General features: G+C 28.1%; 1 protein-coding gene across 1 annotated transcript in view; it reads left to right on the top strand.

The window, feature by feature from the left end:
- The window catches only part of LOC123008167 (sodium-dependent dopamine transporter), a 28,868-nt gene extending 11,688 nt beyond the window's left edge, over positions 1-17,180 (top strand). Inside the window, exons 4-12 of the mRNA XM_044403823.1 lie at positions 1,464-1,598; positions 6,706-6,860; positions 6,924-7,033; positions 7,095-7,368; positions 12,313-12,416; positions 12,466-12,703; positions 12,757-12,985; positions 13,037-13,305; positions 16,193-17,180. Coding sequence (XP_044259758.1) covers positions 1,464-1,598; positions 6,706-6,860; positions 6,924-7,033; positions 7,095-7,368; positions 12,313-12,416; positions 12,466-12,703; positions 12,757-12,985; positions 13,037-13,305; positions 16,193-16,327 — 1,649 coding nt within the window. The 3' untranslated portion in view covers positions 16,328-17,180. The remainder of the gene's footprint in view (positions 1-1,463; positions 1,599-6,705; positions 6,861-6,923; positions 7,034-7,094; positions 7,369-12,312; positions 12,417-12,465; positions 12,704-12,756; positions 12,986-13,036; positions 13,306-16,192) is intronic.
- The last annotated feature ends 844 nt before the right edge of the window (positions 17,181-18,024 follow it).

Genomic DNA, 18,024 nt, shown 5'->3' with positions numbered 1-18,024 from the left:
ACTCTACACTAAAAAAATATGAGTTTAAAAAAGGAAAAATAGAAATACAGGCATGAAAAAAAGCAAAAATAATAACAAACAGAAATTAAAAATTAAGTTTGCTAAAATTTCTAAGAAAAGAAACACATACATAAAATTAAATTTATAGAAAGATACAAAAGTACAGACAAAAAAAAGGATAATATTTTTTTTTAAAACATGTTTTTTATTTTGCATCCAAATATATTAGTTTTAAAAATTATTAAACAACAGGAAAAAAAATTGAATTCAACTATACCTAACCTTGTAAGCTTGTAAAGTAAACTCCTACAGTAAAAAAGTAAAAGAAGAACTAAAGTAGAAAAGAAAAAAGAAAAGAAAAAAATAGTAATAGACAAGGACTATAAAATGAAAAGTAAAAAGTAAAGTATGTTTTTTTAATGGAAGTCAACAAGTCAAATTTTTGATGAAAAAATAAAAAATAAACAAAGAAATTTTGAACACTCCATTTTTTTCGTGGCAAATTGATGAGACCACCGATGTAAAGTGTTGCTCCCAATTATCTGTAATTTTTCGATATATTGCTTACTTTAGAGGCTTTTTAATAAAAATAATTTATTTATTTAATAATTTGTGTAACTATTGATAAATGAGTAAATCATGACTTCACTAAGTGAAATGCTTCAAGTGATCTAATGTTTGACACGGTTGAGCCGCGCTTGAGGACATTTCAACTCCTAGGATTTAAAGTATTTCAACTCCGGTTACAAAAAAGCCACTTCAACTATTTCTATAGAGAAATATAAAGGCGCAATTTTCGATCGCTTGAAGATAAAATTATATATTTTAGTCTCAATTCTGCAATTTTCTACTTTGTTATTAATTTTTTTTTTTCAAATTTAGTGAGTTTCTTTGTAAAAAAAATTCAACTGTGTTTTTACAACATTTATTTTTTTATTTATAAGTAATAAATTTTTTGTTGAGAAAACGCAGTTTGCACTTAATACTTAATTTTATAGAATTTGTTCTAGTCCTAATCTAGCAATTTTTTTACTTTATTTTGCAAAATATTTATAATTTAGTTAGTTTTTTAGTAAAAACTGCTCTAAACTCATCAAAACTTGCAAAAATCACGTATTTTAAACTTAAGTGAACATTTTTACAGTTTTCTATGTGTCAACAGAAAACACTTTTTTATTTTTGAATAATTTTTCAAATTCAGTGAGATTGTTTTAGTAAAAAACCCTTTAAATCTATTAAAATAAGCAATAATTATGCATTGCCGACACTTAATTTGACAATTTTACACTTTGTTTTGGTAAAATTTCAATTTTGTAATTTTTAGTTGATCAACGTTCTTCTTGGTTTTAATTAAAAAAAAAAGTATGAGTGCTTGAATTTTTTTGTGGAATTACACTGAGTGGTGCATTTACGTAATTCACTGCTTCATTATGTGCCAGTTACTTTCAAATTATTTCTTTCAGGAGCTTTCTTGGTCCCTTACTGCATTATGTTGGTAATCGGAGGCATTCCATTATTTTACATGGAACTTGCATTGGGTCAGTTTAATAGAAAAGGTGCCATAACCTGTTGGGGTCGTTTATGTCCGCTCTTCAAAGGTAAGAAAATCGAACAAAATTAGAAATTTTTACACAAGTTAGAGTGAAAAAAAGTTTACTTATCTCATTTAATTTCTAATTTCTAAATAGCTTAAATCATAAGTTTAAAAAAAATATGTCGGGGGAAATTTTGACAAAATCAGAGAAGACAACGATGAGTGTTATAGTCCTTACATTTATTTTTAATGTTATAATTAATGATGTGTTTTTAAAAACTATAAATTAGGCAACTGAAATTTAGTTCCGACAGTTTGTCTAACTTGAAAAAACCAAAGTTGAAAACGCACCGTAAAAATGCAAACAAATCCCGGCCGTAAAATCTCTTGCTAACAACAGGTGACGGCAACGAAGAAAATAATGTAAAAAATCTAAAGTCTGCCGAAGTCAATTATCCACTCCCGTGAATCTCCGGAAGCCTCAGACCGGAAACGTGCGAGAGCGGAGCGTATTGTGTGTGACTGCGTCTTTGCCATAAAAGACATTCTCCTACTTCCTGCTCTGAAAATGCGAGTAAGAGAGAGGCCGAAACGACTATTAATATTCAGCGCGATTTTCAACGGCTGTGTAAAGTGCTCCAAGAATGGTCACTCGCCTTTCCCGGATTATAGCCATATTTTAGCTGTTAAGGCATCACGAAATACTCACAGATTTATGACTTTTATACGATTTTGGGACTTTAAATTTATCTCCATCACTTAGGGCATTGCTTATTAATTCCACTTAAAATTATGACTATTATGAGATATAAAAAATCAATTTTTTTAAATATATACAACTGTTCCAGCGAATTAATAAAAAAAATTAAAAAATTCGGTGTTCCGTCTAAACCCCACATTAGAAGTATTGGGAGTTCGAAAAATCGTATTTATTGTGTATTGGTGTATTGCCATAAACCATTAAGTTCTCATACATGAAAATATTTTCAAGATGGCGGCACTTCCGGTTATACCGGAAGTCGGTCTCAACTTTTTTATTTTAAATGGAAAGCTATATTTTTTACTGGGTTTTTGGATTAATCGGGTCATTCTAAGGGAGTTTTTATCAGCTTTTCCTATACTTAAATTTAGCCGTTTTTGAAATATTTCGAGTTTTTCAAAAATTTATGGATCTGCACCTTCCACTTTAAAAATCGGTAACTCTGCCATTTTTTAAAATTTTGAATTTGTTTTTTTGGCGTTTGAAAGAGAAAGCTTAGATCTTTTTTCTGGTGTTTTAAAATTTTGAAAAAAATACAAATCCCAAAATTTTAAGGTTACCTTTGTAATTATTCAAATACTCATAACTCAAATTTTTCAAATGATATACCCCAATTTCTATTTTACTAAATAGAAGAGAATATAATTGTGCCTTGATCTGTATTAACATTCCCTATACCTAAATTTAATAATTTTCAAGTTATGGACTTTTTGTTAAGACTACAGAAAATTTATTACTAGCCACACCCGTTTTCACATACAGGGTGAATATAAAGTATGGAACCAAGCGGATTTATTTTTGATGATTTGCCTCCAGAAAATGATAATTAATATAAATTAGAGTAATATAAATTTTGTTTTGTTTTTGAGTTACGCGATTTTTTTTTGTCGAAATTGCAATTTATGTGAAAATTTTTTTTTTGAAAAAATTAAATATAAAGCGGATAGTTGTAATCCTTAAAATATAGCTTTTATGAGAAAAATGATTTTATAGTGGGTTGCCATTTAAAAAAATTATTTTTTTTGTAGAACTCAAAAACAAAAGAAAGTTTCGAAAATTTTATTCTTGTTAAATCATCACATTTTTATAGTTCTTTATTACTCATTAATTAGTTTTTTCAAAAAATAAATAGTTTAAGCAAAAAACGTTTGGTTCCATACTTTTTATTCACCTGGTAGTTTGCTATGGAAATCAAAAATGTCAAAATTTTCTCTAAACAAACGTCAACAGTAAATTACTATTTGACAAATAGTGCCAAAATATGAAGAATAAAAGTTACGCAAACTTAATTATTATTAAATTAAATACGGTTATTCGAACTCCCAATACTTCTAATGTGGGGTTTAGACGGAACAGCCTGTAGATATTGCTCCTAACACGCTCTACAATTCAAAATTATTTTCATGTATACAAAGTGTTTCAAAAATAAGATACAAACTTATGCTTTTTAAATAAAACACCCTACGTTTTGCTACATTTTTGGATGAAGCTTTTAACTTCGAAATTAAACTTTTCTTTCCAACAGGGAATAAAGTGACGCTTTATTTCCTAGTTTTTGAATAATAATCTAGTACTTTATCCTCGGAAATAAAATAAATGAAATTCCGATTTTAACTCTTAAAATAAATTGGAATTGAATGAATTGAATCTTTTGAGATTTTTGGCAAAATAATGTCGATTTTGACTCTTAAAATTGCAATTGATTGAATTAAATTTTAATAATTTGACAATTTTATCATTTTCCCACGTAATTATTAATTTTGTCTGTTGGGAATAAAGTTTTGTATACATTTGGAATAAACAAGTTAATCTCTCGAATAAAAATGCCCTTGGCGTCTCTGACATTACCTTTATTCTTGGGATTAAAATCGTTTATCCTTTTAAAAAGAATACACAAAAATAAAAAACAAATTTTAAAACCTTTTACAACCTTTTCGTGCAATAATTTTTTGTGTATTACAGTAAAAAAGAAAAAAAAAAGAAAAAATTTGTCAAAAGTTAAGTAACTTGTGRCATGCTACTGTTTGTTTTTGCATTTAAGGGATTATTAAGTTGTCTATCCAAAAACACAAACTACTACATAGTATTTAAATATAAAAAAAATGGTTTCAAAAATTGCGCAGTAGCACAAGAAATGGAAGAAATATCACTCAAGAATCACAACAATGTTGTACTGATTCCATTATTTTTTATTTTTGCGATACAACAATTTGAATTTTAATATTTTCGATGGATAAACCTCAGATAAATGATTCGTGGTGGAATTATACAATGGTAGAAATAGTATGAACAATATTCATTTAATGTTAGACATTTACTAATTTTAAACATTTAAAAGTTTATGTTTTTACGTAGACCAYCTAACAATCTATTGGATGCAACAAAAAAAATATGGTGCTTCATTTAAAACTCTACACTAAAAAATATGAGTTTAAAAAAGGAAAAATAGAAATACAAAAATGAAAAAAAGCAAAAATAATAACAAACAGAAATTAAAAATAAAGTTTGCTAGAATTGCTAAGGACAATAAATTTATAGAAAGATATAAAAGCACAGAAAAAAAGAAAAAAGGATAATAAAAACCAATCTTAAATTTTTTGCAAAATTTTGACTTAAAAACAACGAATTTAAAAACATATGTTTTTTATCTTGCATCCAAGTCCATTAGCTTTAAAAATTATAAAACAAGAGTAAAAAAAAGTTGAATTCAACTAGACCTAATCTTGAAAAACGAAAACTTTCTTGACATACTCATTCTTTTAAGTAAAGTAAACTCCACCAGTATAAAAGTGAAAGAAGAACCAAAGTGGAAAAGATAAAAGAGAAGAAGAAAAAATGATAATAGACAAGGACTATAAAATCAAAAGTAAAAAGTAAAGCATGTTTTTTTTAAATGGAAGTCACCAAGTCAAGATTTTGATGAAAAAATTGGTAACAGCTTATCTCTAAAGCTACAAATTTTGTTTGCTTTGTGTTTTGGTCTCTAGAAATTTTGTTAAAAAATTATGGCTATGTTTTCATGTTGAGATGCCAAAATTTTGACTCTATGAATTTTGTGTGCTCTTTGAAAGCATTATAACTTATAATCTAAAACCTGAGGACAGATGTCACTAATACCTATTAACGGTGCAACCAGACACTAATTTAATTGCGTTCTCTTCTTCATGTTTATTTTGTATTCTCGTCATTTTTTTGCTAAAAATTAGAGAATGTTTAGCAAATCTGCATTACAAGTTATGTCTACATTTCAACGGTGGTCTTTTTCTAACTTCTGCTTGTACACTTTTTGTGTCCAAATTTCCGAAAAATGTTGCGATTTCGAGTTTGTTATTTAAATTTCCTTAGACTTTTTTTGCTGATTTTAATATGATAGTGTTTCACATAAAATCAAAAACCGGAACTACCAACTTTTTTTATTAAATTGCTATGAATTAGGTAGTGGTACCAACGTCGAGAATGTTCGACATTTCTATTAAAAAAAATTGACTATACAGGATGCGCGAGAACTCGTGCACCAGAGAAAAATGAGATACCAGGAACATGGAAAAGATGTTAAAAAAATTCTATCTATACAAATTTCAAAGTTATGAGAGTTTTAATTTAGCACTTTGACTATGTTTATTTCTGTTTAATTTTCCAAGTTTTTTTGCTACAGGCTATTAGAAGAGGCAACAAAGAAGTTATATCCTAAATTGTAACACTGTGTAATCTTATTTGTGGCTTTTATTAGCAAAATTTTTGAACTTTTACTAAATAATTATAAAAAAAACATACAAAATCATCAGTGTCATAAAAAAGTGTCAAATGTCAAAAAATATATGTCAAATTTTTTTGACAGATAGAATTTTTAAACATTTTTTCCATGTTCCTGGTTTCTTATCTTACTTTAAATTTTTCTATGGGGCGCGAGTTCTGACACCCTGTAGGCATATCTACAATTTTGAAAAATTATTTAAAAACGAACAAATAAAGATATTAGGAGTAAATACTCAAAATAAAAATAAAAGACAGATAGGAAAAAATAAGAATTGCTAAGTATATGTTTTTAGATTTGATCTATATCTTATATCGAGCGATTAAGATAATTTGTAATCGAGTCAACTTTGAATCCGAAAACGTATGTCTATAAAACGTCAAATAAAATGACAAGTTGAAAGGTAAAATGGTATGATCAAAAAAATTATGATTTTAATAACTAAATTTATGCAATACCTTCAAAAAAGATCGTTAACGGTTCTATTATTATTATTGTGCGCCAGCGACTAATTTTATTTGACGTTTCACATGCACTTAGTTCAAAAGCAGACATACGTTTTTGGATCCAAAGATGACTCGATTACAAATTATCTTGATCTCTCGACACAAACAATTTAGAAAAAGAAAAAAAAATAAATATGTTTACTGATTTCAGGAATAGGGTATGCTGTGGTGTTGATAGCTTTCTACGTCGATTTTTACTACAATGTAATAATTGCGTGGGCTTTACGATTCTTCTTCGCCTCCTTCACCAGCATGTTGCCGTGGACCACTTGCGACAACCCTTGGAACACCCCCAACTGCCGCCCTGTAAGCACTCGAAAACTTTCTTTTCACGCATTTTAACCTCTGACATGCATTAATCTGTTTCAGTTTGACTTCCCTTCACGAAACCTGACAGAAAACAACAAAACCGACTTGTCCATCCAACCGAACTCAGGTCTCGACTCCAGATTCGCCTCGGCCGCTTCCGAATACTTCAAGTAAAACTTTTAAGAAATTGACTAAAACATCTGTCTGACTTGATTATGTTTAAAATTCCAGTCGAGCGATTCTCGAACTTCATCAGAGTAAAGGATTGCATGACTTGGGGGCTATCAAATGGGACATGGCTTTGTGTCTTTTTGCGGTTTATGTCATTTGCTATTTTTCCTTGTGGAAGGGGATTTCGACGTCGGGAAAGGTGGTCTGGTTTACGGCGCTTTTTCCATATGCTGTCTTGCTGATTCTCTTGGTGCGGGGGATTACTCTTCCGGGATCTGCTGAGGGGATCAAATATTATCTCAATCCCAATTTCAACGCAATCACATCTGCTGAAGTAAATATTTTATTTTTTAACATTAATGGTACAATCGTAAGTTATACATTTACATTGATTGATTTACTATCAAGAACGATATTTTGTAAAAAAGGCTTGTACAGGGTGATGAAAAAAAGGCGCCCACGATTGAAACAGGCGCGTCCTTTTTTATTGAAACATTGTGACCATCATTCCAAAAATAGTCTAAATAAGATTCTTTTTAAAATTTAAACAGTTTGTCTAACAGCACAAAGCGGCAATATTGCACAAATTTCTTTTACTAAAAAACTATTTCACTCAGGTATTTTTCGTATCTAGGAAACCTTTTTGACTTTAATCGTTCAAATTTCACAGAACAAACAACATTGGAAATTGATTTTTTTGTTGCTACCGTTTCCAATAATTGATTATTACTTGGACATTTTCTGTATCCTAGAATATTTGCAATTAGTCCGGGCAATGAACACATTCAAGGTTACAATAATTCGTACAATGCTGAAAATTGGTACGAATGTTGGACACCCTATTATAAAAGAAATGTGAAAAGTCCAGATCGATCCCACATCTGCAAAAAGTTATTCAAGGTCAAATGTTGCAAAAATGGGATTTTTGCATTTTTCAGCCAAACGGTAAGTTTTATCATAAAAATACATCTGACAAAAATTGTAGAGCATCCAATTCTCTATAAAAAACGTTCCTATACTTTTTTTCCCAAGAGTTAGCGTTTCTGAGATATAGCGATTTAAAAAGTTGTGTTCTTCATAATATGCACACGTTTCCACGCCACCTGTGAGGTAGTGTACTTGGCGCATTTTTTTAATGTTTAATTAAAAAATATTGTATCAAATGACATATGGTACTACTGGAGATGACAAAAGTGATGTAAATTATGAGTAATATAGAGGAAAATTATTCATCTGATTGATAGTTATCTGATGGTATTTCAAATTCTTTTTCTTCTTCTTCTTCTTCAACTTCCTGCTGGGTACAAGTAAATTGTTCTAAAAGCGATGACACAGATGTCTCCTCGCAGATATTGTAAACATCTTCTCTTAATAACGACTCAACATTGGAGCATGATTGGCCTTGACAACTGGTACATGCTAATGAACAAAACAATCCAACTTTTTTGCAACCACATTTGGCATTACACCCCTTTTTGCAATTGCCAAAATTGTATTGAGGAGTTTTTCCGGTGCAGGTGGGAATAAAGTCTGAATTGGTCCCAATGTATTATTAACGAATTTCCAACCCCAGTCTTCTGGGTCCAGTTTATTACCAAGCCACATTTGAACATGATAATAAACCCGAAACAGATGTTGCTAAGCAGAAACAGAGGTTGGGGGAAGACTTGCCAATTGCACTCGTTTTGTGTTATGAGTATTTTTTAAAAAAGATAAGTATCGAAACTTATCTAAGCAGGTAATTTTTTAGAGGCTCCGTACATAGAAAGAAGAAAGCGAATTCCGTTGATGATTACAACTTGTGGAGTAGAATTACTATTGAAAAACTTCAGCACAATTAATTAAGTCTTGTTTTTCAAACAATTCAAAAATTGTTGTTTTATCTGCGAGCAGACATCTGATTCATCGCTCTTAGAACAATTTACTTGTACCCCGCAGTAAGATGAAGAAAAAGAAGAAGAAGAAGAAAGAAAAGAAGAAGACGAAGAAGACAGTACATTTCAAATACCATCAGATAACTATCAATCAGACGAATAATTTTTCTCTATTACTCGTAATTTACATCGCCTTTGTCATCCCCAATAGTACCATTTGTCATTTGATACAATATTTTTTAATTAAACAGAACCTCAATAGATCGTAGAAGAGGCCTACCGGGGAAACTACATAAAAAAACGCGCCAAGTACACTACCTCACAGGTGGCGTGGAAACGTGTGCATCTTATGAAGAACACAACTTTTTAAATCGCTATATCTCAGAAATGGTAACTCTTAGGAAAAAAAGTATAGGAACGTTTTTTATATATAATTGCATGCTCTACAATTTTTGTCAGAAGTATTTTTATGCAAAAATTCCATTTTTGCAACATTTGACCTTGAATAACTTTTTTTGCAGATGTGGGATCGATGGGGACTTTTCACATTTCTTTTATAATGGGCTGTCCAACATTCGTAGCAATTTACAGCTTTATGCGAATTATTGTAACCTGACCCCTATTTTTTAAGCTAATTTGCCCGGACTAAATGTTGCAACATTGATAAATTTTCTTTGGAGCCAAGAAATGGTATCCAAACATCTTCAATAAAGTTTATTTCAATAGACTTTTTACACATTTTTTTTAAGAACACCATCAACAGTATCAAAATCTAGACTTTAACAATGAAATTATTTTAAAATTGTTAATTATATAGATTTCTCTTTTGTAAAAAGGAAAGTCTATATCTTACTAATAAGAGCACAAATCCAATTTTGGTCTTCGAATTCGTCTTTAATAAAAGATCACTTATAACGTGTGGGTTAACACGAGCGCCTTTTTTTCATCATACTATATATCTTGTAGTTTCAAAATATTCAGGGTGTCGCAGGATACTGATTTCATTATTGAAAGAACAAATTTCAATTTTTAATTTAAATGAAAATATTTTCAAATTAACATCGATTTTAAAGAATTTTAAATAATTTTTGCTTCAATTAGTTTTTATAAAATAACAAAAATGCGTTTTGTGTGCAATAGCAGAAGAAAGGAAAAAACAAAAACAAAAAAATAAATAAAGAGTAATAAATTTATCTAAAATAAACCTAAAAAAATAAGTACCGAAAGAAAAGTAAAAAGTATTATTTGAAAAATACCTATATCATCATTTGATTTATTAGTTACTGAGTTTTTTTTTTACATGAATTCTAGTTTTTATAAAAAAGTAATAAAATCATCTAATTTACAAGTATGTTGGTTTCCACCTTCCATCAGTTACAAAAATTCTTAAATAGCAGTTAAAAATGTAACAAAAAGATGGGGACAAAGAGCAACCTGAATTTCCCCAGATCGAAATAAAGCGATTTAACTCAACTTACCTCTCTATAGCAAGTTACACCGTTTAAAAGTTAGAGGACGCCAATATAATTATGGTGTTTTGTTTAAATTAATAACTAATTACATTATTGTTAATTAATACAAACATACATACAGACACCAAAACCTAAAATTTTCTTGATACTATTTTAAAAACAATAGTAATAAATGGCCAACGTCCAAAATTTTAACTCATCTAATTAAATCATTTTTTCTAATCTAAAACCACTACTTATACAAAAATTTTATAAGTTACAAAAATTGTTTAAAAATAATATACCTTTCAAATAAAAAAAATTACGTATAACAAACATACCTATAGCTTAAAATGTGTTAAGTTGTTAATAAGTAAGTACTTTATAATAATAATATAATAAAAGGAATAGCCCTGAAACATGTGGTTTTGATATCAAATTGCCTGTACCAAATTTCATAGAAATCGATTAATCCATTAAAAAGTAATTAAAGACAAATATTTTTAAAACTTTGGCGCCCTCTAACTTTTAAACGCTGCAACTTAGTATAGAGAGGTATTACAACCATAAAGTTGGGTTAAATCGACAATTTTGAACAACGAAACTGTATTTCTGTTCAAGTGTCGTAAATTGTATAACAATGGAAAAAGGTTACAGATAAATAAAAACAGAAAAGTAGAAACGATGAAACATAATAACTGGAATGTAATGGGCAGAAATTGTAACAGACAAAAAACATAAAATGTAAAACAGAAATAGAAAAAATGTTATAAAACCATTTTTGATTGCAGTGTTACAAAGTCATTGAACATTGAAAATTAAGCTTTGTTGAAACTGTTAGTTTTTATAAAAAAATTGTAAAAGTACCCATTTTGTTGTTTTTTTTCACTTTGTGTCCACATTCAAACAATGTAAAAATTTAATTGATCCACCCTGTACACAAAAATTAGAACGAAATTTCAACTGTTGTCAATGTTACTCAACACAAATGGAGTAAATAGTGCAACAACAGAAAAATGTTAACGAAGAATATAAAAACAGAAAAATATAGGAAAAAAGTACTGAAAAATGGAAAAACAAAAAAGCAGAATAAAATAAGCAAAACTGACAAGATCTACACCCCCTCAAACGGGTGCGTTTTTTATTGTTTTTTTTTTCAATATTTTCGAAACCACTTTAGATAAAATTACAAAATTTGGCACAGATGATAACCTTATACACCTAAACAAATTCAAAGATAAACTGTTAAAATTTTTCATCAGGGGCTTCCTAAATTGGGTAGGTTCAGGGTAAAAAGTACTGTAACTATTTCGCCTGTAGTTTTTTGCCACTTTCAGCAACAAAATTCTAAATGTTATTGTTTTTCATAAAAAAAGTCTTTAGCGTTTGTCCGATACAACTTACCGATTATGAGTAAAATCAGTTTTAAAATTTATGTTACAGACTATAAACAGCATAAAAATTAAAAATTAAGTTTGTTTTACCGTTTAGGACGCTCCTGATAAAAAATTTCGACATTTCATTTTGGAATTCGTATGGTGTAAAAAAAAAGGTTATCAGCTGTACCAAATTTTATAATTTTCGTTATTCTAAAATATTTAAAAAAAAACATTTAAAAAACGCACCCCCTTTAGGGGGTGTAACTTCCTTTACGTAGCATTTTTCTAAACATGTTTATAAGAAACTTTTGTCTTAAAATTGAATATGTTATCATCTATTTAAATTTTTAACAATAAAGACGGAACACCCTGTATACTAAAGAAAGGGACAACAGAAAAACGGAGATGAAATGAGTAAAAATGATAACCGATCAAAAATACCAAAAACATAAAATAAAAAATTAATATAAAATTTGACTCGAATTACTGAGAAAAACTAAAGAGAAAATTCTTTTTATTTGATTTATTGTTTGTTTTGAGATTTTCCTAATTCATATTAAAAAAATTATTTCAGGTATGGGTCGACGCTGCCACTCAAGTTTTCTTCTCTCTCGGTCCCGGATTTGGGGTTCTCCTCGCTTACGCCTCCTATAACAAATACCACAACAATGTTTACAAGTACAGAACATTTTTTTAAATTTCAGTTGTAAAATTTATATTCTTTCAGAGACGCCATTCTCACTAGTGTTATAAATTCAGCAACAAGTTTTATAGCAGGTTTTGTGATTTTTTCCGTTTTGGGATACATGGCCCATGCAGCTGGGTGTTCCATCCAAGAAGTAGCAACTGAAGGACCTGGTCTTGTTTTCGTCGTATATCCTGCAGCTATTGCCACCATGCCTGGAAGCATATTTTGGGCATTGATTTTCTTTATGATGCTCCTCACTTTGGGCCTGGATAGTTCTGTATGCAATTGATTTTATTTATTTTAAGACAAATTTAATGTTTGGTGTTTTAGTTTGGAGGTTCTGAGGCTATAATAACGGCCCTCAGTGACGAATTTCCAAAAATTGGCCGTCACAGAGAAATTTTTGTTGCTTGTCTGTTCAGTTTGTACTTTCTAGTGGGTTTGGCCTCGTGTTCCCAAGGAGGATTTTATTTCTTTCACTTGCTGGACAGATATGCTGCCGGTTATTCTATGCTTTTTGCTGTCTTTTTTGAAGCAATTGCTGTTTCTTGGATTTATGGTAAGTAAGAAAACCAGGCGAAAAATTCTTATTAACTTTAATCATTTTTAGGAACGCAAAGATTTTGTGATGATATTAAGGATATGATTGGTTTTGCGCCGGGCTACTACTGGAGATTTTGTTGGAAGTTTGCAGCTCCTGTTTTTTTGTTATTTATTATTGTCTATGGATTGCTGGATTATGAACCTTTGAGTTATGAAAATTATGTCTATCCATCGTGGGCAAATATTTTGGGATGGCTTATAGCATGTTCGTCAGTTGTTATGATTCCAGGGGTAGCCATTTTTAAATTACTAACCACACCAGGGTCTTTTATGAAGGTAATTAACATGAAAAGTGTAAAAAATTGCAATATTACATTTTTATGAAAAAAAATCCAGAAATATTTTTTTCAAATATGTATTTCAAAATAATAGTTATGCGATTGTTACAAAATTTTGGTACCTATTTTAGTATTTTATTCAGCACTTTAAAACTTTTTGCCTCATTTGAAAAAAAAATTGTAGTGTATTTAAACTAGATAATACACCATTACCGTATTTCCGTTCCACACTGTATTTTTTTAAGAATATGAATTCTTTACCTAACGCAGAAAAAAAAATATCTGAAATGATTTTTGTTTTGAGTGATTCTCAATCAATAACTTTTTCAGTTCCAGATATTGCGGATTACAACTTTTAAAATTGCCACACTGTATACAGGGTGAACCAAAAGGTTTTTTTTTTGCTTAAACTATCTACTTTTTGAAAAAGCTATAGTTGATGAATGATAAAGTCCTTTAAAAATGTGATCGTTTTTCAAGAACAAAACTTTTGTAAAACTTGGTATTATTTTAAACGGTAGCCTGCCATGAAAAGTTTTTTAAACACAGACTTTGAACTTAAAGTTTGAAAGAAAAATGTAGTGTGTTGTCATTTTTAACCAAAAAATTGCATTACTCAAAAGTAAAACGGAATTCGATTTTTTTTGACCTAATTGTAAATAGTTTAAGAAAAAAAATGTGTAGTTAATAACGGGTGTTTTTTTTTTAATTTGGCAATCCGTGAAAGTTTGATTGTGAACGAACCATCCCAATTGACGCTTCGCCGGATGTATTAAACATTGTGGTTTGTTCACAACACACTCGTATCACCGCCAACTATGACGCGAAATTTAGTTATTGCTCTAATGATTTGTCTGATATTTTTAATTTTTCTCTGAATAAATTTTAATTTGTTTTAACTGTGAATTATTGTTCAATAAAATGTTTATTTGTTAATCAAAATATATTGTATATATAATAAAGAAACAACTTTTTCAGATTCTAATCAAAATCTAAATTAACACAACACAGTAAACTGCACATTTTTCTTCAAATCAAATTTTCGTTTTCTGACGGACAAAAACGATTTAATAATGTTGGTTAGAAATTCCATAAAAACCAAAATTTGTAGCAAATTTTTACTTTTTTCGTTTATACAATGTTAAATAACCAAACCATTAAAACAAATACACTAAACTTCACCTTAGTATCTTTTGCTGTTAAGCTGTTAATACTAATACTAATACTAATACTAATACTAATACTAATACTAATACTAATACTAATACTAATACTAATACTAATACTAATACTAATACTAATACTAATACTAATACTAATACTAATACTAATACTAATACTAATACTAATACTAATACTAATACTAATACTAATACTAATACTAATACTAATACTAATACTAATACTAATACTAATACTAATACTAATACTAATACTAATACTAATACTAATACTAATACTAATACTAATACTAATACTAATACTAATACTAATACTAATACTAATACTAATACTAATACTAATACTAATACTAATACTAATACTAATACTAATACTAATACTAATACTAATACTAATACTAATACTAATACTAATACTAATACTAATACTAATACTAATACTAATACTAATACTAATACTAATACTAATACTAATACTAATACTAATACTAATACTAATACTAATACTAATACTAATACTAATACTAATACTAATACTAATACTAATACTAATACTAATACTAATACTAATACTAATACTAATACTAATACTAATACTAATACTAATACTAATACTAATACTAATACTAATACTAATACTAATACTAATACTAATACTAATACTAATACTAATACTAATACTAATACTAATACTAATACTAATACTAATACTAATACTAATACTAATACTAATACTAATACTAATACTAATACTAATACTAATACTAATACTAATACTAATACTAATACTAATACTAATACTAATACTAATACTAATACTAATACTAATACTAATACTAATACTAATACTAATACTAATACTAATACTAATACTAATACTAATACTAATACTAATACTAATACTAATACTAATACTAATACTAATACTAATACTAATACTAATACTAATACTAATACTAATACTAATACTAATACTAATACTAATACTAATACTAATACTAATACTAATACTAATACTAATACTAATACTAATACTAGAAGAATTAGTTTTATAAAATGAGCATTGTAAGGCAACTTTCTTTATTTTCGAATAAAATACAAGATGTAAAGAAAGCTATTTTCTTTTTAGATTTTATGAACAAAAATGTAACTGATTTTTAAGAAGAAGCTTCATAAAATTTATTTTAAGTTCCACTGAGGTTCAGACTTATTTTATAGAATGATTCAAAATAAAAAATGTTTTTTTTTAATCTATCATAAAAATGTTCTGAAGTTCTAAGAAGCTTTTATTTGATCTAACTCTTTTTAGGGAATTGTTACCACAATACATGTAGATTAACATATTTTTGACTACCAAACTATACCTACTATTTTTTTCAAAATTTTTTGGGATCTTTAATATTCATTTTTTAGTCAAATGTTAAAGTCGCATTTCTCTGGTGAGTAGAAAAAATTCATAAATAAATAAAAAAATACGATAAACGTTCTCTTTAACATTTGAAAACTACTAAACCACGAATTTATCATTTGATTGAAGAATTTTTTTAAATTGTCCAAAAAGTATGTAAAGAAGAAAAAAAAGCAACAAAATTTCCGAAAAGGAGAAAATTTTTAAAACTTTAAAAAATTTTTAAAACATTAAACAGAACAAAAACAGTTTTTTGTGTAAGTAAATAATAATCTAAAAATTCGTTATTGTTTCAGCGCTTAAAAATTTTAATAACCCCTTGGAGAGACACGCAAATGAGTAGTCAAGTAAATGGTGTAGTGCGTTCAGAAAGCACCCAAGTCCGTTTAGCATCACCAGAAACCCCAGTCCAGCCTCCTTCCGAAGTGTGAGATAACCGTTTCAGTTGTAAATTTAAAGAATATTATGTTTAAATTATTTTCAAATTTTCTATTGGCGCAACATGTTTTTATTTTCATATCAAAGGGCCTACAAAATGTTCGAAAGCTGTTGCGGTTTTAGAAAATTTATTCAGTACTTAATTAATTAATTATAGTAATTATAACGTATTTTGTTAACTGTTAACAATACAAGTTAGTTTTAAAAATGAATGTACAAGTCGCTCACAGCTTTAAGACATCTTTGTTAGTTCGTAGATTTTGATACGATATTCGATAAAAATAAACTAAAAACAGCCATTAATAGAAAATAAAAATATTTTATTATCTATTACACTAGAATATTTTTATCGAATATTAGTTTTAAAGTGTATCCAAGTATAATAACAATCGTTAGATTACTCGTAGACTATATAGAAGTAGTAACCCCTAGTTTGATATGAAATGTTTTTATGTAAAATTTTGTACATCGACAAATATGACAGACATACTTGTTAGAAATAAGGCCAAAGATCATTAAACAGCCATTTAATGATCTTAAAATTTGTTACTATAGTTTATAGACGAAATTTACAAGTTTTTTTATCTTAAAATTAAGTATTTATTGATTTTTGAGATCCTCAACCAAAAAAAAAAAATGTACTTATGTGAAATTGTAAATGCACTATTGTGATATAGGCAAATGCTTGATGTTTATAGATACCTAATAATAGTTAAGAAACGACTTCCTTTATATGTAACTTTTGTTAGAGTAATTTGAAAATGTAAGGAAAAGATTGCTTGTAACAGCCATTGCAAGCAATTTTTTAAAGGGTGTATTTATATTTTTGTTTAATAAATTTTTATTTAATTCATTTAATAGTATTTTTGTATTTATTACTTCTCATACCTACCAACTGTTGATGCTTAATCCACTAGATCTCTCAATTTGACTAAACATTGGCGACACCTTTGAAAATGACAACACTGACTGCCAAATACAAACATCACACAAAATTTCAAATATTTTCTTTGTAAACTTATAGTTGTCTAAGTGTTTTATTCACGTTAGCGTGTAAGAATAGATTTCAATTAAATTTCACATAAATCAACACATATAAAATGTAAATTTATTTTCAAATAGTAAAAAAAGGAAATTTCTTTTTCATAAGTACGGATCGGATTATATGCAAAATGCATATTTGTTATTAAGAGGTATATCAACAAATTTGTAAGTTTTCTATGCATATCTAATGTTTTTTGATTAAAATAAGCCAATTAAAAAATGCATATTTTGCATATTTTCGCAACTTCGGGCATATTTTAGAAAATAATGCATATTTGTGCACATTTTCTTCAAATCACAAATTTCCGATTAAAAATTTCAGTTCAAGTTAAAAATTGACCAGTTTAAGAAAAATGATCTGATTACAAAATATTTTAAAGAGAAAACAAACGGTAAATCGTAAGCCGGACTCAAAGAATTAGTATCTTGCTGAGTGTTTCCTTTTTAAATTCGTTTTATACAGGGTGTAGTTTAGAACCAAACGTTTTTTTTTTATTATTTGCCTCTGGAAAATAATAATTAATATAAAATAAAGTAATATAAAAAAATTGTTCGTATTTTCAAAACGAAATTTAGTTTTGCTTTGAGTTATGCGATTTTTTTTGTTAAAATTGTAATTTTGTGTAATTTTTTTTTTAATTAATAA

Source organism: Tribolium madens, unplaced genomic scaffold, assembly GCF_015345945.1.
Source record: "Tribolium madens isolate multiple individuals breed KSU strain unplaced genomic scaffold, Tmad_KSU_1.1 Scaffold_19;HRSCAF=116;Tcas5.2_LG9, whole genome shotgun sequence".
Classification (NCBI taxonomy): domain Eukaryota; kingdom Metazoa; phylum Arthropoda; class Insecta; order Coleoptera; family Tenebrionidae; genus Tribolium; species Tribolium madens.
Note: the sequence above shows the minus strand (reverse complement) of the source record. Positions and strands in the feature narration are given on the sequence as shown.